Source organism: Eschrichtius robustus, chromosome 12 (assembly GCF_028021215.1).
Source record: "Eschrichtius robustus isolate mEscRob2 chromosome 12, mEscRob2.pri, whole genome shotgun sequence".
Lineage (NCBI taxonomy): Eukaryota > Metazoa > Chordata > Mammalia > Artiodactyla > Eschrichtiidae > Eschrichtius > Eschrichtius robustus.
Window position 1 is genome coordinate 77,629,592 of NC_090835.1, and position 22,580 is coordinate 77,652,171.

Consider the following 22,580-nt stretch of genomic DNA (forward strand, 5'->3'; position numbering starts at 1 on the left):
GAGGGAAAAGATTGATAGTGAAGATTTTATCATATCTATAACATAATCATCTTTTAAAAAATCCAATGATTATTCTTTTGATTAATCTGGTCTCACAGGTCTATAAAACACTTAACAGTAACTCCAAGCATGATGTTTTGATCCTTATAGATAAAGTCTTCATGGATTCCACATACAGAAGAGTTTTCTGTGAAATAAATCACAGGAGACATTAAGTCCTGCTATCGAAGCACATATCCAAAGCTGTCAACTGTGGCAGAATTATGATAATCCTGCTTAAAGCTATCTCCCTAACGTAACCAATCTTCCCAATGCTCTCTGACATGCAACATTCCATCTAACTAGTAAGCTGCAATAGCTCACAAACACTTGGTTAACATCTGTGGAATACTTCTGAAGTTCAAGTCAACAGGCAGCAATTTGGCAAGATCAATAAAATGTACCCTATTCACTTCTCCCTTTGACAGACAGTAACATGGAAACAGGTATTTTGTGACTGTGCTCTAAACACTTTATTTTAAAACTAAGGGAAAGAAGAGTTCTTGGTATTCTGTCAGATCTGCCTACCTAAGCAACAGAATCGTCAGCTTTCCCACTAGATCTTACGTACTGAGAATGCAGAGGTGAGGACCATGGGTCCACCGTGGTATCCCAGCACCCAGAAGAGTGCCTGACATTAGCACACTCACCATAAATATTTCTAGAAGGAAGAAATGAATGAATGAATGAATGAACAAATGAAAGATATTCCTTTAATAAAAGGGTAGGGTCCAAACTTTTCCTTACATCAAAAAAGATGCATAAGACCACTTGGGTTACTACTATGCCAGCAATCTTCCAGGTGAAGGTTCTCTGAGCTAATTCCCTCCCTGTCACCTGGAGGACTGTTTCAGAGATGGACCTTTCCAGGGTGATGCTGGTTCCAAAAAAAAGAGGCACAGATACTCTTAGTCATGATAGTTTGTTTTCACCAGAAGTAAGAGGGCATGAAACTGAATGAGTTCCTTTTCCTTCACCCCTCTTCTCAATATATCAGGAGAAAGGGTAATCCTGGAAATTGATCAACAGTCTAAATAGAACCTTGACCAAAGGTCAAAAATTCCTGGGATTATCCTCTTTCTGACACAACCTGAGTTTTCAGCCTGTGCTGGAAATAAAACTACTTTACTTAATAATTTCATATGGAAATTTAAGGTTATCAAATCTCATACACTTTATCTTTCTCATCAGTGATCAATGGCAAAATTCAAGTTCCTCTCAGTATTCCATTCTCTCACCCCTGCACACTATTTCATTATTTCTACCACATCCCTTCTCACCAGCCTTTCCATTCCTGATCCTTCCCGCAGAGCCCTCTGTAATGCTCATTCCACTCTGAAGAAACCCTTCTGCAACTTCTATCTCTTCAAAATCACTGTTCTTTGAATAAATTGAAAATAACCTTCCTCAGAGGGCATGGTTTTCCCTGGAAACTTCTATAGTAGGGGTTCCTTCTTTCTTTCCTTTTATACATGTTTATTGATCGGCTACTGATTGCCAGCCTGTTCATTTCCCCATATACCCGAGGGTATATCTTCATTCTCTTTCTTTCTCCCCCAGGGAAAACATAAAACAAGTAGACATCAGATTTCTAACCAACGACAGAGGCTAAAAGACAATGGAATCATGTTTTAACCAATAACTATTAGTCTACAATTTCCTACTTAACTAAACTATCATTTAAGTATGAGGGCAAAATAAAGCCATTTTTAAGACAAAAATGAGTGCTTTAAGCACTTACGGATGCTTGGGAAAAACAAAATTAGGCTGAGAAGGGAAGTTTAGATACAGGCATACCTCAGAGATATTGTGGGTTTGGTTCCAGACCACCACAATAAATCAAATATTGCAATAAAGTGAGTTACACATATTTTTTGGTTTTCCAGTGTATATAAAAGCTATATATACACTATACTGTAGTCTACTAAGTGTAAAATAACAATATGTCTAAAAAAATAGCTTAATTAAAAATAATCCTGTTTGGAAAAAAAAAAAAAAATCCTGTTTGAAAAATGGCACCAATAGACTTGCTTGATGCAGGGTTGCCACAAACCTTCAATTCCTAAAAAAACACATCATCTGTGAAGCACAATAAAGCAAAGAGCAATAAAACGAGGTATGCCTGTAGTTACCAACTTAAAAAATTTTAAGTCAGGGGTGTACTTTAGAAAAATTAAGGATAGCACCTAAAATAACAGCAACAGAATATATAATATACAAACTGGTTGATGAAAAATGGAATGAAGAAAACCCAATCAATCCAAAGAAAAGGAGGAAAACCAAATAAAAAAGCACAGTAAGTTGAAAACACAAAATAAGACAGCATATATAAACCCAAGTGTATAAGTAATTAAATACATATAAATTAAGCTCATCAATTAAAATACAAAGAGACTCTCAGATTAACTAAAAAGAAAATTTAGGTATTTGTTTACAAAATCCACACATAAAACAACAGGTTGAAGGGACTGGAAACAGGTTTATCAAATTATAACTAAATTAAAGCTTTGTGAATTAATATCAGATTTTAAAAGACTTTAAGGGAAATGACTATCTGACTTACATAAATGTAACAACAAAACACTGGTGAACAATGATCAGTGTCCTGGTTTTACAACTTACCCTCAGCCTATAAAGTTATAGACATGTTATTTTAAAACGCACCAGTAGTCTCAACTAGTGAGTGCTATGATCAGATATTTAAAAAGACACAAATGGCTGGATCACAATTCCTATATCTTGGTAATCTATCAGGCACGGAATGTAAAGAGTCTGGTTCTGGAATTGCTGACCCCCTTGGACTGAGCATTCCCAACGACAGTATTGTGGCATATAATAAAACAGATTCTCCCACGAAGGTTTCATGATGAAGCACTTATGGGTACCATATCAAGAAATATTTTTAAATGCCCAAATCCCTCTTCTTTAAAGAAAAAACAACTAAGCATAAGATACTCTTTATACTACAATTATTTTATACAGAAATGGAATGTATTAATTTTTAATCTACTAAGTTTACTACTAAGTTACGAATCAAAAAATTGTTATGAAAAATCAGGTTTTTAAACAAAAGATGTATTAGGACGCGTCAATGACTACATGTTTTAGTGTGAAATAGCACTTCTGTTCCTTTAAATAAATTAAATTTAAAATATGATTTAAAAAAATAGTTCAATAGCACTAAATGTTACTTTATATAATGGAGATTTATACTTATAAAAGACTTGAATGCCATTTTTAAACCTAAAATTTACAATACAAAAACCTCTCATTTGCTGAAATTGCCATGATCTGAAGTGTCATTTACTTAATGCTTCACAGATGTATGATGCCAAATTGTTAGTCAGGCTGCAAAGTATATTTAGTTAGGAAAAAAAAAAATCTTCCCAAACATGTTTTCCTATATTTTACTGACATTTACATGAGGCACTATTTGAAATGTGTCATTTATTTGCACTTTATGATCTATAAATGAAGCTCTCATTTTCTTTTTCCAAATCAAATACATTGTTATTGTGACCACATAATAGCTTTTCGTTTAAAGACACCATTGTGTCCATGATCCCTCAGATTAGGGTCATGTGCTACTTTGTCATATTTTTAACTGGACTTTTCATCACACTTACTCTTCGACCTTCACCCCGAGAGTCTTAGTCATCACTGAACTGTTGCTGTAAGGATGTTTTGTACACAATCCAGCCCACTATTTATCAAGAGCCTTTATCTATTCTTAGTAGGCTGCGTGCAGGGGTGGGACAGCACTAATTTTGCCATAGGTACAAGAGCGTGGACTAATGAATTTGCTAACGTGGAATGCACGCCACAGCGGGAGCTTACAGACAAAGATGCAAGAGACTGTTTATGTTGATACGTTCTATTGTGGTAATATGAGAATGCACGCATGAAGGGAAAGTTTGGTATTTATTACTATTAGGGGCTTTTAAATGTCATGACTGTATTACTACAGTCCATTATGGGTCAAGTACAATCAGCAATGCTAGTGTAAAAATGACTAAGAAACCAAAAAAGAAATTTAAATGGGAATATTACAAAAAATGGAATTTTTCTGACTAAAAGTAATGTGAATAATTAACATGGCTCTCTGTGTATTACCAGTACGCTTAAAAACCTCTTAATACTATTAACTGCAAAACAGCAGAGTGGGGTAAAACCTTGTATAGGCTCCCCTACAATGCAGAGGCTGTTTCCATAATAGTTATAACTATGCATATATGTATTAAACTCACCAATTTCTAAGGAACACAGATGGTGCTGTACTTTAGTGTATCTGTAACACATAATCTCAAACGTATAATGAAGCAAAGTTAAATGCTTACTTACAGAAACTTAATTGTCGACTTTCACAGAATTCTGCATATTGAGCTGAATCCATAATTCGAGTTTGTCTTTCTGCTCTCTAGTAGATAAAAATAAAAAGACACACAATTTTTAGAGCAAGTAGACTTTTATGTTTTCACAGCTAAAACCCAGAACTGAAGTTCCATTTCCTTTTCTTACTCTAGGTGAATAGTTTAAGTACCACCATAAATACCATGATACATAAAATTATGATAACAGTAGTTTTGAAGCTTGTTTCTCTTGGAAATAAAGTTTAAAAACCATTTTCCAGCCCTCTGTTATTTTTATTACAGTGGAAGAAAAAACTAAAGGACCTCACTTCTTAAGACTCTGCACTTCTAAATTTTCTTTAACTGTACCACACTCTTGAAGAAAAAGAAAACTGTGAGGTGATAACAAATCAAACAGAAAATTTGTTATGAACTCTTATTGCCTATCTGCCTTAAAGCTGGGATTCTTCAATGTTAAAATAGGAGTCAACGAATGGAATCCATATATTTCCCCTCAGTTAGAACATACAGCCAGAGCTAACAAATCCATATTTTAAATTGCAAAGAAAATAAAGAAAAAGGTAAACACAACACAAATCCTTTAATCTGAGTCCAGGTATGACTCACGGTTTGGTATAGTTTCATTCGTGGGTTTTTGGATTCAGTATAGCAGATGTTTGCTGCTTCATTGTCCCACAAGAGGTAGGATAATTATAATTCACCCATAGTTCGGTGGGAAAGAATATGACCGCTTCCGCTTCCTTGGCAAGGGAAGCATTTTGAAATGAGACAGGCTGGTACTTCTTGGAATGAATTTCTGGCCAGTAAAGGAAAAAAAATTCCCTGAGATTTAAAATTTTTTTCTGCTTTGGAAGGACTTTCAGCAAGTTTTCTTTATCACAGTTGGTGGAATACGTAAGTACCACTTCTAACGTCTGTGGATATTTTTACATTTTTTTAAAATTGAAATTATTCTTTTTCATCTTGTTTGATTTGGGTGAGTAGACAATTTAATTCCAATGATCTATCAGTTGATGGAATGAATAATGGCACACTAGCTGCAGTTTCACAGAGAAAAGATAGATGGGGGGTGGGAATTAAGGCAAAATTTACTAACTACTGTGGTTCCTTCTAAGACCACTGATTACTTTTTCCCTTCCTTCTCTCCCCTCCACCTTTTCCTTCCTAACCTCCTCCACACATATTCACAAACACATATGTGTGTTGACACAAACCCAGACTTCTCTTGTTTATTTATTCTCTAGGTTCAAGTATCCTTTTTGAACACGTACAAGTAAATATTACTCCCACACACGTGCAGGTATATGTATGTGTCGTATGTGTACATGTATCCTGTTGTGTGTGTATCTGAAACATTATGTTTCCTTAAGGGTATATTACTGGATAAATTTTTATGTACTCAGAAGTATTTTTTGATATATGAAAGCATGATTTAGTTTTGTCCTTTTTAATGTATCTGATACATGACTCAATAAATGTTTGCTAATGGAAAACAGGAAGGAAGGAAGGGATAATTTATGTGTTTTGAACATGACAAATCTAACGTGTTTATTAAAACAAAAAACCTCTGACACTGATATCTTTAATGTATGTACATATTATGTATGCATGTCTGTATGTGCATCTGACTGTCTGTGTCTGACTATGAATTCTAGCTCCTAAAAAATATCTGACACATGGTAAATGAGCAATAAAACATTTGTGGAATAAACAAATGCTACCGTCTTGGTCTATGATGCAGGCAAATGGCTATAATGCAGCCAATCCTTCATTATCCATGCGTTCCTCCAGGTCTTCTCTGCTACTCTCCAGCTAGGCAGCCTCACCCACCAAACACATGCTAGACAGAAGGGAATCAGATGACTACGGAAAAAGAAAGTTCCTAAGGAGATTCTTAATACTAACTTTCCTCCAAAAATTGGACATTCAAGATTTGGCTTCTGTATACATTCTTAGATAGCTTAGATGGTTGAAGTATTTTATTTTATTTATTTATTTTTTCACATTTAAGGATTTATTTTTTAGAGTAGTTTTAGGTTCACAGTAAAATTAAGAAGGAGGTACAGACAGCTCCCAAATACCCCGTGCTCCCCCACGCGCACAGCCTCCCCACCATCAACACCCCCAGCAGAGTGGTGCGCTTGTTACAACTGATGAACCTACACTGCCACATCATTATCACCCCAAATCCACAGGTTACATTATGGTTCACCCTTGGTGTTGTACATTCTACGAGTTTGGACAAATATATGACATGTATCCATCGTTATGGTAAGTTGATGTATTTTAAGTCCTCTAGCATCTATGCAGTAACCTTTGATCTCGGGAGCCCCGTGAGGCTACTAGGGTATGCGTAGAAATTATTCACCAAGCGCCTAGCATACAGCAAACACACAACGTGAAGCACTTGACTCACACTTGACTCAACAGCAAAGATTTATAGGCAGTACAAAATCATGGCTAGAGAGCAGCATAAAGTTCATCTTGTTCAATCTCTCTCTTTTAAAGATAAGGAAATTAAGGTTCGGAGGGAAATGATTTGTGAAAGGTGACCAAGTTAGAACTGAAGCCCAGGACTCTCAATTCCTTGAGGAAGCCTATTTTCATTATAAAGAGCTGTCTCCAACATACAGTAATTTTTTACTCCAATATTTTTCTTTGGGATCCTCTAAACTCTATACATTATCTTACTAAAAGGTATTATGGAGCCACTGTAATTAACATGTCCAAACTGTTCATGAGAAAATGAAATTAGTGAGGCCCTGGGTCAGCAAAGAAGGCAGATCTGGGGATAGCCTAGTACAGAGCGTACAAACTGTAATGCACCTGACAGTACACGGGGGTGCTGCAAACACGTCACAGGTGTGGAGGGATACTGTTTCCCCTCAACTTTCTGGATGCCTCACAAGGCTGAGGCAGCAGAAACCCCAGGCTGGTATCTGGCTACCAGCTGCCTTGTGCATTTACCTTGACATAAAAATGTTATCATTTTCTATGTGTGCCATGACATAAAAGAGGTTGGGAAGCACTCCTACTAATGTCCTCAGAATATACACTGCATGTCACCGGGCATGCATGCTATTCACAGCACGGTCAAGTGCGCTCAACAGGAAATCAGAGACACTAACTGGGACTTGATGCTGATGAGGATGGTTCAGGTCTGCTCCTCATGCTAATTTCTGTTTACTCCTCTCTCTTCCCCAGGACTTGTTTCAAATAACCAAAAAACTGGGACAAATTTGGTCTCATAAAAGCATCCAAATCATTCAGCATCTGATTACATTATCTCCTGATCTTACACTATCACCTTAAATACTGGGAAAGTCAGAAAATACCTTATCTTCATGGACTATGTATTCTTCAAAGATAGTAACTATACTTTGCTTCTGTATCTCAGGGTTGGCTGAGATTTCTTGGCTTGGATTTACCTGGGCCTCGGTAAACATCTGCTGTCTGGCTGAATGACTGGGCAGATGGATGGGTAGATTGAGGCAAAAGAAATGCATATAAATCCTTGATGGCTGATCTCAAAACAGGAACTGTAATATCTGTAATCAAATTGTACAAATTCCAGAGAGGGAAGACAGTTTTTTAAGCCAAAGACCCATAAAAAACAAGACACTGGCCAACAATTAACTAAGGCTGGCTCTTATTTTCTGTGTTGTCCTAAATCCACCTCCCTTCTGCATCTCTTCAGATCACCCTCTGTAATTCACACTAAAGTACACAGTGGCCGTCCTTTTCTATTCCTGGAACTTTAAGAAATCTCTGGAAAAAGATTCCAAGCGGGAAAAAAATCATAAGCCTAATAAAATAGCATGACCAGAATAACAATGCCTACTCTTTTACATACAGCAGGACAATAACCTTTAAGATAAACAGTTTTCATAGCTCCATTTTACAAGATGAGCTTGAGCACACTCAGATGTAGAGAAGTAAAAAAAAGAAAAAAGAAATTTAAAGTATATAGTTAATAAAGAGGCAAAGTGAGAAGTAAAACTTGGGTTGGTCTTGAATGACCTATTCTGAGGTATATCACTAAATAATCATATCAGGTTAATCACAGCTTTTATTCTTCCTGAACATCCTCACATGAGGATGATCTCAGACTGCCACATAAATGTAAGGTCATCTCTGGATTACTCATGCTTTTGCATCTACAAGTCCAGTTCGTCTTCTGCTTAATCTGGCGCTTCTACCCACTCGTTGCTTTCTTTAGGTATCAGCAGTGCTTCTGAACGCTCATAAAAATATGCTAATAACTCAGAGGCTTCTCTGAAATTGAACCTTACTAGTACTACAACATAGCAAAGTATTACCATGTAGGGGCATACATGGATGCATTACCTTTGAAAGAATTATTCCTAACATTTTCCAAATACCCAACAATATTTCAAAATTTAATTGAAATAGCTTCAAAAAAAAGGTAAAAGAGAACAGTTATGCTATAGTCATTCATCTCATTATCAAGGTTACAGGTCTTTCTGGTTATTGCAAAACAGAAGGCACAATTCCATGTCAGATAAACTTACTTTCTGGGTCTTACCTAAATGAAAACAGGGGAGCAAATATCCCTACAAATGCAGTATGTAGTATAATTTGCTTGTTCAATACCTGAACACAACAGTCTGTCAGTATATAATTGTTAATTTAAATTTTTAGTGAAAAGTTTTTATGTCAGTGGATGTGAAATTGCTGTGTCTTTGAAAAATACTTTCAAGGACAGCAATGACAATCACCATTTGCCCCTGCCTATATCAGTTTGAGGTATGAGGCTGGATTACTTCTGCAGCATGCAGTTTCATTTAAATTCTCTGCATGCTTTCACTGAAGCATACGTAAAGGTTATAGAAACTATGTGCTGGCGTATCTCTTGGCAGCTTCTCAAGACACATGACTTTCTTCAGCAACACAGAATCACAGAACATAACTTTTAAACCAAGATGAAAGTTTTCATCTGCTTTCACTTCCACCTTGAATTTTTTAAAAAATCTTATTTTGATTACACTTAGAAGTCTTACAATTGAAATGCAAAGTCCTTTCTGCATGGAAAAGGCCAAATGTCAATGGTAATCTACCAAATACCTCATGTTAGGCAGGAACTGGTTGCTGAACTTGAAAACTTCATACAGAGTGGTTGCAGCAGCATCCAGCAATGTGACAACATGTGAACTGTGGAATGTTTATGCATGTTCATGTATGCTGTGGTACACAGCAGAAGGATATTCACAGATCAGTAAACGCGATAGAATGCTGAAGCACCTTGGAAACCTCATACACCCCCCCAACGCACTGTAGATAAGGAAGCTGAGGTCCAGAAAGGTTTTAGGGTTTATCTGGATCATTGCAGAGGCAACCCGGTACGCAGGTGAGTGCTGGCTCTGCTTGCTGGGTCAGTTTGTAATTTACTAGATTCCCCTACCCAAGAGTTAGGTGAGTCTCCCTCAAAACATCTGGTAGATTCCCCTGCTTTTAACGCCCACTGCAGTGCCCATCATTTTGGGCCTGGAGTACTGCAACAGGTTTCTGCTGGTTCCTTCCAAATATTTTAACTCTCCCAACCCACCTGGGTACAATTACTTTAAGTAAAAACAAAGAGAAAAGACCTTGGCACAAAGGTTACTCTTTGTTACATCTGCCGTGTTTTGCTGTCCCCTACCCCTCCCTCATGATTGTGCTGGACACCCCCTCTTCCATCCCCATGGTAATTTAACTCCTTCCCTTTCAGCCTAAGTACCACTTCCTCTAGCAACTTTTCCCTCAAGATTCCAGGTCACATTGATTCCTCTCTTCCGAATCATACATGTTCTTCTAGATAATATTATACCCCTGCACTTTTCTGTGTGTCCTCCTTCTGTCTCCCCTCAGAGATTATAGCTGCGAGAACGTATTATTAACTGAAAAAAGCAAGTTGAGAATCAGAATGTATGTACCTTGATCCCATTTACGTTTAAACACACAAGCGTGCACATGAGACATACATACACGTATGCAAACATCTGGAAGTATATACATTATGCTTTTAATAGTATTAATCTCAGGGGTAACATTATAGGGAACTTCTACTTTTTCAGGTACACATTGCAGTAATTAAAATTTTTTTTCTTAACTGAATTACAATCAGGAAAGAAAAGATTTTTGAAAGTAAAGAAATCCTGTTTGACTTACAGAAGGTCATTAAATAAATGTCCATATGCAGTAAAATAATCAAAGTGGTTACTCAAGAGGCAGAAAATCACAGAGAGATAGCAGAGGCTTGGATATATGTTCTCAGTGAGATAGAGTGAAAGAGGGAGAAAAAGGAGAATGTTACTGCAATGTTAAGGGAGCCAACTCGGAATTCTGACTGATGTAATCTTGAAATCAAAAGTTCATTTAAGTTTGACCCAGAATTTTCTAACTGAATAAAAATACAATATATTTCCTAGCCTAAAAAGAAAGGTTTCTGTTGGTGTTGATTTGCTCCCCCAGAGTGATTTTTATAATCCACCAGTTTTATGTGTCCAAGGTATTAAGAATGTATTGTAATAGCTATATGAAGTTTCCCAAGGAAACAACTGTAGACTCTAGGAGAACATTCAAGGGATTTAAAAGGAATTTTGTGCTAAAAATAAGTGAGTAATTCTCAGCAAGTACAAAGCATCAGTGATTGAGAAATACACAAAAGGATATTTGTGACATTAGTTCATAATAGAGTTGTTTCAAAATATTGGATTTTTTTGGGTCTATACTCTTTGGGTCTAAATATATTAATGTTAATATAGGAGTTTTTTTCTTTTCTATATATTTTAAACTATGAAGAATGAGCATGATTGGTTATATAAGGAAAATACAGTTGTTATTAAAAATCAAAATACTACACTTTAAATTGGGGTAATGCCTGCTTCAAAGTTTTTAATCTGAATTTATTAAGCTAGTAGTGGGGAGAATTGTTCCCAATAAAATATTTCCTGTCTTGGGATAAAATGTGTGCTAAGAAAAGTATCACTTTTTTTCAATAACTTAGTACCAAACAACCTAATCCCATGTTTAGTTGTAAACCCTCATGTAGTATTAGTACTAATTTTTACTGACGTTTTCCTGAAATTGTAAACATGCTCTGTAATAACTAAGTTGGCAAATAATATAAAAAGCTATGTGAGTTTCTGCCCAAACTAGTTCTTTAAAGTGATAGAAGACTGACTTCTTTTTTATGTTCCTGATTGAGGGTGCTATAACCCTTTTTTGTGGTTTCTATTTGGCTGTATATCCAAAAGTGAACATATCAGGTTAATATATGTAGGCTCTTTAGGTATTCTGAATAATATCCCTAAAAATTCTCATAGGTTTATGTAATATCCAGATGAGTCGACATAACTTTAGAGCCTAGCAAATGTACAAGGATACGGTTAAATATTTTGGTCATTTAGAGTCAAACTTTACAACTGGAAAATATGTATATAAAGCAACTATTGCACAAAATTTAATTCATACTTTCTCTTTAACCTTGAGTGAGAGCTGCAGACCCTTCCATTTTGATTTAGTCAAGAGCAAATTCTCAAGCAGTCCAACATGCATACTGAACGCAGGCTGGCTTCACTTATACAGTGGGAAAGTCTGGCACCTTTAAAATAAAATCCTGTGAAGCAGGGAGCCTGTCAGTACAGCATGGCCTTCACCATCCTCTTCAAGGATCCATGGAACTCTGCACAGAACAAGGGAGAGTCCCTCTTGAAATTTCCCTTTGTTGCTACTATGTGATACATCTGAGTGTTTTCACCAAGGATTTTTTTTTTTATATGTGAAAATAACATTTTTTATCTTAGTTCACTTCATTGATTAATTCCCTCTAAGCAAGTTCCATGAGCTCTACCTTTATTTTTATTTATTTATTTATATTATTTTTTTTAAACATCTTTATTGGAGTATAATTGCTTTACAATGGTTAGTTTCTGCTTTGTAACAAAGGGAATCAGCTATACGTATACATATATCCTCATATCTCCTCCCTCTTGCATCTCCTTTCTCCCACCCTCCCTATCCCACCCCTCTAGGTGGACACAAAGCACGGAGCTGATCTCCCTGTGCTATGCAGCTGCTTCCCACTAGTTATCTACTTTACATTTGGTAGTGTATATATGTCCATGCCATTCTCTCACTTCGTCCCAGCTTACCCTTCCCCCTCCCCGAGTCCTCAAGTCCATCCTCTACATCTGCGTCTTTATTCCTGTCCTGCCCCTAGGTTCTTCATAACCATTTTTTTTTTTTTTTAGATTCCATATATATGTGTTAGCATGTGGTATTTGTTTTTCTCCTTCTGACTTACTTCACTCTGTGTGACAGACTCTAGGTCCATCCACCTCACTACAAATAACTCAATTTCGTTTCTTTTTATGGCTGAGTAGTATTCCATTGTATATATGTGCCACATCTTCTTTAGCCATTCATCTGTCGATGGACACTTTGGTTGCTTCCATGTGCTGGCCATTGTAAATAGTGCTGCAATGAACATTGTAGTACATGACTCTTTTTGAATTATGGTTTTCCATGAGCTCTACCTTTAAAAATGTATCTGGAATAAACTATTTTTCATGCCCTTCCACTGTCACTGCTACTCCTCTGGTCCAAGCCATCATCATCATCATCTCTCCCTTGGATTACTGCGATAATCTCCTAATGGGTCTTCCTGCTTCCACTCTTCCTCCTCTCCTGTCCCCACCCCTGACCGTCTATTCGCCAAGCAATGGCCAGAGTGATCTTTTAAAAAATGAAAATCAGATCATGCTATTTATGATCAAAACTTCCATGTATCTATTCCTTCCAATATAAAATGAAAATTAAAACAAACAAACAAGAACTTCCAACAGCTTCTCATCACACATAGAAGAAAAGCCCAAATCCTCAGAATGGCCTATAAATCCCAACGTCATCTGGTTCCCTATTACTCTCAGATCTCACCTCCTACCACTCCCCTTCTCACTCCACTCTAGCCACACTGGCCTATCCTGAACTTTCTAGAAAATGCCAAATACATTCCCACACCAGGGCCTTTGCATTTATCATACTCTGTCCAGAATATCTTACCCCCACATCACTGTCTGGCTTGCTCCCTCACTTCCATCAGGTCTCTGTTCAAAAGTCACCTTATCAGAGAAGCAGTTTATGGACACTTAATATAAAAGAGCAGCTCCCCCAGGTCACTCTCTATCCATTACTTTGCTTCATTTTTCTTCATAGCTCTTACTACCATCTGCCACAATAACATTATATACTTATTTGTTTATTGTCTATTTCTCCTCAACTAGAATGTAAGTTCCCTGACAGCACAGACTATGTCTACTTTATTCAGTGCTAAATCCTCACAGCCTCTACAGAGCTTGACACATAGTAGTGTTTCATAAATATTGGTGGAACAAACCCATAAATACTTTTTTCTATATTTTTTATATATAAAAATTAATACCTCTAAGGCAGGGTTTCTCAATCTTGGCACTATTGACATTCTGCGCTGAATAATTCTTTGTTGTGGGGCTGTCCTGTGCCCTGTAGGATGTTTAGCAGCATCCCTGCCCTCTACCCACTAGATGCCAATAGCCTCTGCCCACCACTTCGTGGGCTGTGAAAAACAAAATGTCTCTAAACATCGCCAAATGTCCCACTGGGGGCAAAATCACACCCAGTTAAGAACCGCTAGTCTAGGGGGAAGGGGACTAACACCGGCTGACTCACTACTATGTGTGGGTGCCACACTTCGTCCTTTCATTATCTCTTTCAATTCTTCCAATAATCTCAATGGGCAGATACAATCCCTGTTTTTAAAATGAAGCATCTACGGCTCAGATACGTTAGGTAACTTAGATCTAAGTTTGCTAAGCAGGTAAGGCACGTGCATTCTGAAACCAGGTCTGTCTCACTCAAAAGTCTATGCTTTTTTTTTTTACTATGAATCCTCATTAATGAAACTGTTAAAGCAGAGGTGATAGAAGGGAGGGAAGGAGTCTTAGAGCCCTCCAATTTTCCCTCTCCTCTGCAAGATATTTCTCAGTGAAACTCCAAAAATTGCAGGGCAGAACCTGAAAAGTACTGTGCTATCCTATGCTGCCTGCCCTTCAAGGAACAAGCACTGTGCCTCTACCTTTCAAAAATGCAGTCATGTGTCATTTCTATCAAATCCCTCCTTGGTTCTGACATCATGGTCTGTTGCAAAAACGACAGGCTTATCTGTGGAGCACGAACGAAAGAGAGCTCCTAAAACAGGGACCAGAACAAACGCTGCTCCTTTCAACCCTCCTGAACCAATACACCAGGACCTGCCCTCGCCTCTCATCAGAATCCTACTCCCTATCGCAAAGCTACACTACTGCTGCCAGAAAAGTGGAGAAGTAGCAGAGATAACTGGCTCAGTGATGGATTAGAATAACCAGTTCAAAGTCTCTGCTTCCTATAATTTATGTTGATAGTTTAATCTCTTAGTTTATAAAACAATTAAAAAATTGGCACTTCAGGACTTCCCTGGTGGCACAGTGGTTAAGAATCTGCCTGCCAATGCAGAGGACATGGGTTCGAGCCCTGGTCCGGGAAGATCCCACATGCTGCAGAGCAACTAAGCCCGTGCACCACAACTACTGAGCCTGCGCTCTAGAGCCCGCGAGCCACAACTACCGAAGCCCGTGCGCCTAGAGCCCGTGCTCCGCAACAAGAGAAGCCACCGCAATGAGAAGCCTGCGCAACGCAACGAAGAGTAGCCCCCGCTCGCCGCAACTAGAGAAAGCCCGCGCGCAGCAACGAAGACCCAATGCAGCCAGAAAAGAAAATTGGCAGTTCATATAGTAAACCTTAAGTACTCTAGGTAAGAAGGTATTCTAGTAAGATGGTTAAATTTTTCATTTAGGAATTTTCAACTGAAGGAAAATACTGCTGTAAACAAACTGTGAGATAAATAGGGATACAAAAAACCATGTTTAACAATAAATTTGAATCACACATGCTTTAAAAATTAAAGAAGAAAGAAGAAATTATGAAAAGAGGAATAATGAAGTCTATTACATTATGCACCAGTGAAGAAACAAAGTCACCGATCTAGGAAAAATTCTCAAGGAAATATGTTATAGAGGAAAAATATGCTTTTATAACTGGACACCATCTGAGTTAGAATTAGAAACAAACCAGATTAAATTGTTTATTCCCCTGAAGAGAATGCTCTTAATCATTTTAAAGCTGACGTTTCTTTTCTCATAACTGGCTGAGCTGTTTTCATGAGTCAGAAATGAGCAAGTTCATCAACAGAAACCTGCCACAGAGACTGATGTAGCTGCAAGCATGAGTTAGCCCCAAACAGAAAGAAAAGGATTTCCTGACTATGCCAAGATGTGATCACTGAAAAAAAACCCAGAAACAGACTTGACCAAATATGACTATAATGAGAATACAAGACAAATCATAGCTATCCAAACTGCTTTTGTTTCAAATGTTAATAAATGAAAATTCCTAAATTAACAGGAAAAAGTAGAAATGTCTACACATTAAAAAAATTAATGTCTATTTTCACGTCTTACCTTAAAAAACTGTACCTAATTTAAAAAAAAAACAAAACCAGAAATCATCTTTAAGATAATTGTGGGTTCAAAACCTTGGAAAGATGAAATCCTGTAGGGCCTTATCTCCTGAAGAAGCCCTGGATGTACTTAGATTCAGTATTTCAAGCAGCCTGAATGCTATGACAGCCTCTTGGGCTTCAAAGAATGCAGAACAGCAAAATCCCCTAGAATCATAAATGTAAAACCTATAATTATGGTTATTTAACAAAATGGTTTCTATTAAGATATTTGATGATGAAATTCCCATCCTCAGATGTCGGTGCCCAAATTTAAATCAGCCTTTACTCATGAGTAAATGTATCATAACTGTTATTTGATTAAATGTCAGTGGCCATTAGGCTGGGTTTTTCAGTAAGAAGGCTTAAAGAAGGCATGCCACAGAGGGTGTGGAATGGATTACAAAGAGAGGAAGAAAGGAGAATTGTTTTAGTAACTGGTGATGTTAGGCAGTGCTTCACCTTACATAAAGTAACTACAAACGTTTTAAAGAAACAAAAACAACTTTGGCAGCAAGAAAAATGGAAGATCAGAGGTGGTAAAACGGGTGAGGTCAAGTGAGGAAGACTCAGCACAGAAAAGCAGCATCGTTGAGTTTTATGTATTGCTTTACTTGTTGATTCTTTCAACTGTGTGAGGTAAGGTCAGCTATTACTATCATCTCCATTTTACAGATGAAGACGCTGATGTCACTGACCCTCTGTGGCTTTTAAAAAACAACTTCTAATTTTGAAATAATTTTAATTTACAGACAATTTACAAAAACAGTACAGAGAGTTCCTGTGTACTCTTCCCCCAGCCTCACCAGCCCAAAGACTCCTTGTCCCTTCTGATCTCAGAAGCCAAGCAGGGTCAGGTGTGTTCAGTTCTTGGATGAGTTTCTGTGGCTTTTCCTTAAGGTAAGGCATAGTGCTAGAAAGAGTTAAGGCTCCTTCTTCAAAACCAGTGCTCTTTTCACTATATCTCTGACTTCTAGAACAAAATTCCTTGCTCAGATATAAAATTTTCTGCCTGAATATAGATAGAATTATCCACGTAAATTTTGCCCAAGTAAAATTATCCAAAGAATTCAACTGGAGATTGCTACTACACGTTATAACTCTAGACACCTATAAGATGTGCAATAATGTAAAAAATTCTACCTGAAATGCACTTTAGTGGCTCCGAAAACCCTGAAACTTGAGCTATGTGTGGCTTTGATAAGATTTAGAAATGCATTCTAACATGAATAACATATTTAACAAGATATAAGTGGACAAATGTTACGGAATTATCTTACATAGTGCCTTCTGAAGATACACTGTACATTTTCTGAGTCATTTTACTGAGAGATAGCAGTCAAAGTTAGAAAGATATCCCAGTAACCTGATCTTTCATATATGTTGTAAATTCTTTGACTGGTTCTGATTGTAGTCACTATGAAAGGAAGACGGTACCTAAACTATATTCCATTTGTATGTATATCCACGGGAATGCAGCCTTATTGTACATTTTTATAAAGAAGATTTTGTCGAAGACAGATACTGTTTCTTAAACTCACATGTGCCAGGCACTGAACTAGGTACATTACATACGTTTTCACAGATCCTTCCCAACAGTTCTAAGATGTGGCTCCAGCGAAAGAATCTGAGAGTCAGAAACATTAAGTAACTTGTCTAGGGTACTAACAAGGATACCCTGGACAAGATAAGGGATGGAACCATGATTTGAGTACCTAGGTCTGTCTGACCCCAAAGCTGATGCTCTGATCATAATACCATGCTTGGTAATAGCTTGGTACAAGATTTTTAAAAACTGTCATTCTATAATAAAGACTTTGTACTCTTTTGTGATGACTGACATCCTTAAGAAAGTGATGCCAAGGAAACAAATACATTGGCTAAATACTTTGAGAACATGTAGTGTGTGTGTGTGTGTGTGTGTGTGTGTGTGTGTGTGTGTGTTGTTAGTTTGTAGGGTTTTTTTTGGTTTTAATAAATTTATTTATTGAATTTTTGGCTGCGTTGGGTCTTCATTGCTGCACACAGGTTTTTCTCTAGTTGCGGCGAGCGGGGGGCTACTCTTCATTGCAGCGCGCGGGCTTCTCACTGCGGTGGCTTCTCTCGTTGCAGAGCACGGGCTCTAGGTGCGTGGGCTTCAGTAGTTGTGGCACGTGGCACACGGGCTCAGCAGTTGTGGCTCATGGGCTCTAGAGTGCAGGCTCAGTAGTTGTGACGCACGGGCTTAGTTGCTCTGCGGCATGTGGGATCTTCCCAGACCAGGGTTCGAACCCATGTCCCCTGCATTGGCAGGCGAATTCCTAACCATTGCGCCACCAAGGAAGTCCAGTTTGTAGGTTTTAAGTGGGGAATGCACTGTAGTAACATAAACATGTTCTCATCTGTCTTGGATGATTCTCTTCCAAAGAGTAAGAAGCAACAAAAAGGCTCCACGTGGGAGGATCAGGGTGAAAGTGAGGTGGGGAGAGCAGAATTTAATTAGCCAGTTAGAGAAGTCCAATAACGCTGATGATTACTGGGGTTTCATATTACAGGTTTCATAACCAGATTGCCCAAATGTTAGAGGTGAATTTAAAAAAAAAACAACACACAGACAACACTGAAATGAATGATGACATTTGTTAATGATGACCTTAACAAAATAACACATTAAGATTCTTCATAGCACAAAAGCAATCCTCTAGAGTTGTTTTATATTGGTGCTTTCCTGGTACATTTACAATATGATGAAATAAACAACAATTTGATTTATGTACAACTTTTTTCTTTTTTAATTTTATTGAAGTATAGTTGATTTACAATGTTGTATTAATTCCTTCTGTACAGCAAAATGACTCAAACATATATACACACACACACACACACACACACACACATATATGTATATATATATATATATATATATATATTCTTTTACATACTCTTTTCCATTATGGTTTGTCACAGGATACTGAATATAGTTCCTGGTGCTATACAACAGAGCCTTGCTATTTATAAATTTATATACAATTTTTAAGTAATACTCCTATTTACCACATCAGGTATCCCATAAGTATAGTTAAATGAAGCATGCCTTGTTACGTTGCCCACCCTCCTTTGCATAGTGTTCTTTAGAGGAGGTAGAAAAACACACAGGCCAGATGGTACTTATTTTCTACAGCCCAGTATTTTAATTTCTTAAGTAGCAGGATGGATATTTTGAAAAACAAACAAAAAATCTAAAATCAAATCCTTTCCTGTATTTTCCTCTGGAATTTAAGCAGGAAACATATTAATAAATGGTGAGTGATTTCTTCAACCTTTTGATGTTGGTAAGTTTTGATAAACAAAACTCTTTTAATTAATACGAGACTTAGGCTGAAACACATTAAGATATTAACGCTTGTCCTGTGGCTATGACAGTTCTTTGAAAATCACAGGCCACATGACAGAATATTCCTTCAATGTGAAAAACAGACTTAATTTGTCAACTATCTTGGAATTAACAAAGGGGAAAAAAATCAATGCCTTAAGTAAAAGACCCAGACCAGGTCTACCCTAAGAAACTAATTACTTTCTAGAAGTATATTCTCAATTTTATCAACCTAGGGGTCTCATTCACAGGTTTTACTAGTTAAATATTTTTGGCTGAATACAATATGATTACAAATTATAGTTTCTTAAGCAAGACAGAAGTTTATTGTTCCTCATATATATGAATTCTGGAGGCAAGTAGTTCAGGCTTAACATAACTGCTTGCTGACACCGCGAGAACCTCAGTCACTTCCAGCGTCTGTTCTGTCATTTCTAAGCTGTGGCTTTTTTTTCACCTTTTATTTATTTATGTATTTATGCATTCATTCACTCATTCCCCGTCACCCCCTCCCCTGCTTTACTGAGATACATTTGATGTATAAAATTGTGTAGGCTGTAGCTTTTTTTTCATTATGCAGAATGGCTTCTAAAGCTCCAGGTATCACATCTGTATAATCAAATGTAGAAAGATAAGAAAAAAGGTGTACCCCTTCCTCTTTAAGAAAACTAACAGAAGTCCAATAGAATATTTATGCTTACATTTCACTGGCCACAACTCAGTGGTACGATTACACCTAGCTGCAAGGTAAGAAGAGGGGTGTGATACTTTGCATGGCAATATATCCAGCTACAAAACAGTTTTGTTACAAAGAAAGATGGAGAGGATGGATATTGGGTGACAAGCAGCTGTCTCCATCATGTTGGTGTAAGACTGAAGTATAAAAGTCATTACACACTTATGTGATCTATTATATTGATTTCTAGACCTGATTTTTAGTAGTCAGAGGGATGGTGAATGAGCTTAAGAGTGAGGATTCCCTCTCCTCACAACACTCACCAACATTTTTAAAAAATGCAACTTATTTTATATATTTTTTAACTTCAGGGAGTGCGTTCAGGGGATAAGGATAGGACAACATTAAGTCAAACAAATAACCAATAATGTTATCCTAACTCCAGAAAGACTGAGATGCTCTAGTTTAAAAAGAAATAGATTTACTTGCATTTACCTATTCACAATTAGGGATAGCATAAAACAATTCAACAAAGGTGAGTGACTTGACAAGGGGCTTGACAAACAATTCACTCCAAGGGGTGCTTAAATGCTTACCATTTTTAATCTGCGCATTTTACATAAATGTTGGCTGGCAGGATGGGGACACTGCTTTTGACCTGTCCTATTTTAATGCTTTATAGTGGGATCCTAGATACAGCCAATGAAAAGCCACCCATCTCAAACTTCATCAATGAGAGAAAAGATGACTGAAGCAGACTGGGGGTGGTGAGGGCTGAAGTGATCCTGAGAACAACAGAACTTGAAAGTAATAAAGGATATCTTGAGAGATGGATATAAATAAATGCAGGATGGATTTTAATGAAGATGCAGGCCATAATAACTGAAAAATACTGCTTCGCTTCTTAATGAAAAACTTAAAATTGCCAAAAAAAAAAAAAAGGGTGAACACTGCATACTTCTCAAGAAGTTCTCCTTTTATGCACTGTTTTATTTTGATGATAAAAGATACAAACAGAAAGCAAATAAGATGGCATTCAAGATATATTTGAAAAGGAATGGATAGGGTACATTATAGGGTTAATACAATTCCAATTCAAGCTCTATATATTCTAAATCAACAGTTCTTAATAGTAACTACTGAGTTTTAATCATAATCTAAAGCTCTGATATATATTCTTATGTAATACTGAGATTCATTCTATTCCATCAGAAAAATACTAAAGTGACCACTGAAGAGAATGCTGACCTGGGAATCAGAAGAGCTGTACTTTAGGTCTTGTTTTGCCTCTAACACAAAATGGGAATCTCTAGGTTAAGTTGCTTCATCTCACTGTGACTGAGTTCTCTCTTCTTTGTATAGCGCTGATGTTCTGTGGTTCTATGTGTACCCTGTACTTAGGGAAGTCCTGAAATCTTTAGAAATACTTCAGAGCCAGAGTTCCTAAGATTTAAGAGATCAGACAACCTATTCAAGTCCACACTGGAAAACAGCCTCAGTCTATTTGCAGTGATTCTTATATAGAAGAAATATCACTGGGAGAAGCCATCAGGTTCCTAACTTCTGGGAAACAGCTACATATTTCAAAACTGAAAAAGTGTGTGAACCACTTCACCTGTAGCAATGAGACAGCTATTTAACTACTGCATCAACTTTTGTTATGCTTCCCTTCTCTCACACAGAAGGGCACTGGATTTAGGAAATCAGGAGGCCTTGTAATACTGGTAATTGAAGAGAGACTGTGGCATTCATAAGAATCTGTACTTTCATTATAGATGGAGAAAGGAAAAGGAATTCTAGGTACACTTTTTCCGGCAAGTTAAAGGTTAGGGAGATCACTACCACTATGGCTTCAAATACTTCCCCCTCAAGATGCTCTTACTGTAGTGAGTTAGGTCCAATATAAGAAACCTAAAATGTACTAATAAGCTTTGCAAAAAGTACAAACCACTATGCAATTCATATGAAGGCTAAATAGTAAATCTATCTTTTTAAAATAAATAAGATATATGTTGAAAGTTATTAGTTCTTTTTAGAGAAGTATATCTAGGAGACTACAATATTCAAAGGTATACAAATGTTCTTTGAAAATAAGAACAAAATTTTCAAATGGATGTTTGATCACATAAACATAGATTAGCAGAAGGAAAGGGAAACCTTGTAATCAAATAAATTACTGTAGCCTAATACTTTTTCATTGTACTAGTCTATACAGAGTCGCTTGTTAGATAAAACTAGACACTCTACAATACGAGAAAAGTCTTTGGTATTTTGATTGTAAGGAAATAACAGTGAGGCTTCAAAAATGTAGGCAAAAAAAAAAAAAATGTAGGCAAACACAATGGGCACGTTTTAAACTTCCTTTAAGAAAGCTAATGTCTATTTTCCAACAGCTAACGTAGTAGACACCCTCTGTAGGTAGGAAATGTGAATATACCTTTGCATATTCCTTAAGAGAAGCATATCCTTTACCACTAACTGAAGAAAGAAAAACATCCCTACCAAGTCCCCATTAAAAAGAAATCAGATTTGGTATGCCTGTGACACTTTAAAGAACATATTATGTGGGAA

General features: G+C 37.0%; 1 protein-coding gene across 6 annotated transcripts in view; it reads right to left on the bottom strand.

Annotated features, from left to right (window-relative positions):
* Positions 1-22,580, bottom strand: part of SUPT3H (SPT3 homolog, SAGA and STAGA complex component) — a 443,433-nt gene that overhangs the window by 106,915 nt on the left and 313,938 nt on the right. For all 6 annotated transcript variants that reach the window (XM_068557101.1, XM_068557100.1, XM_068557099.1 and 3 more), the window contains one exon: positions 4,381-4,456. In XM_068557101.1, the coding sequence (XP_068413202.1) occupies positions 4,381-4,456 (76 nt within the window). The remainder of the gene's footprint in view (positions 1-4,380; positions 4,457-22,580) is intronic.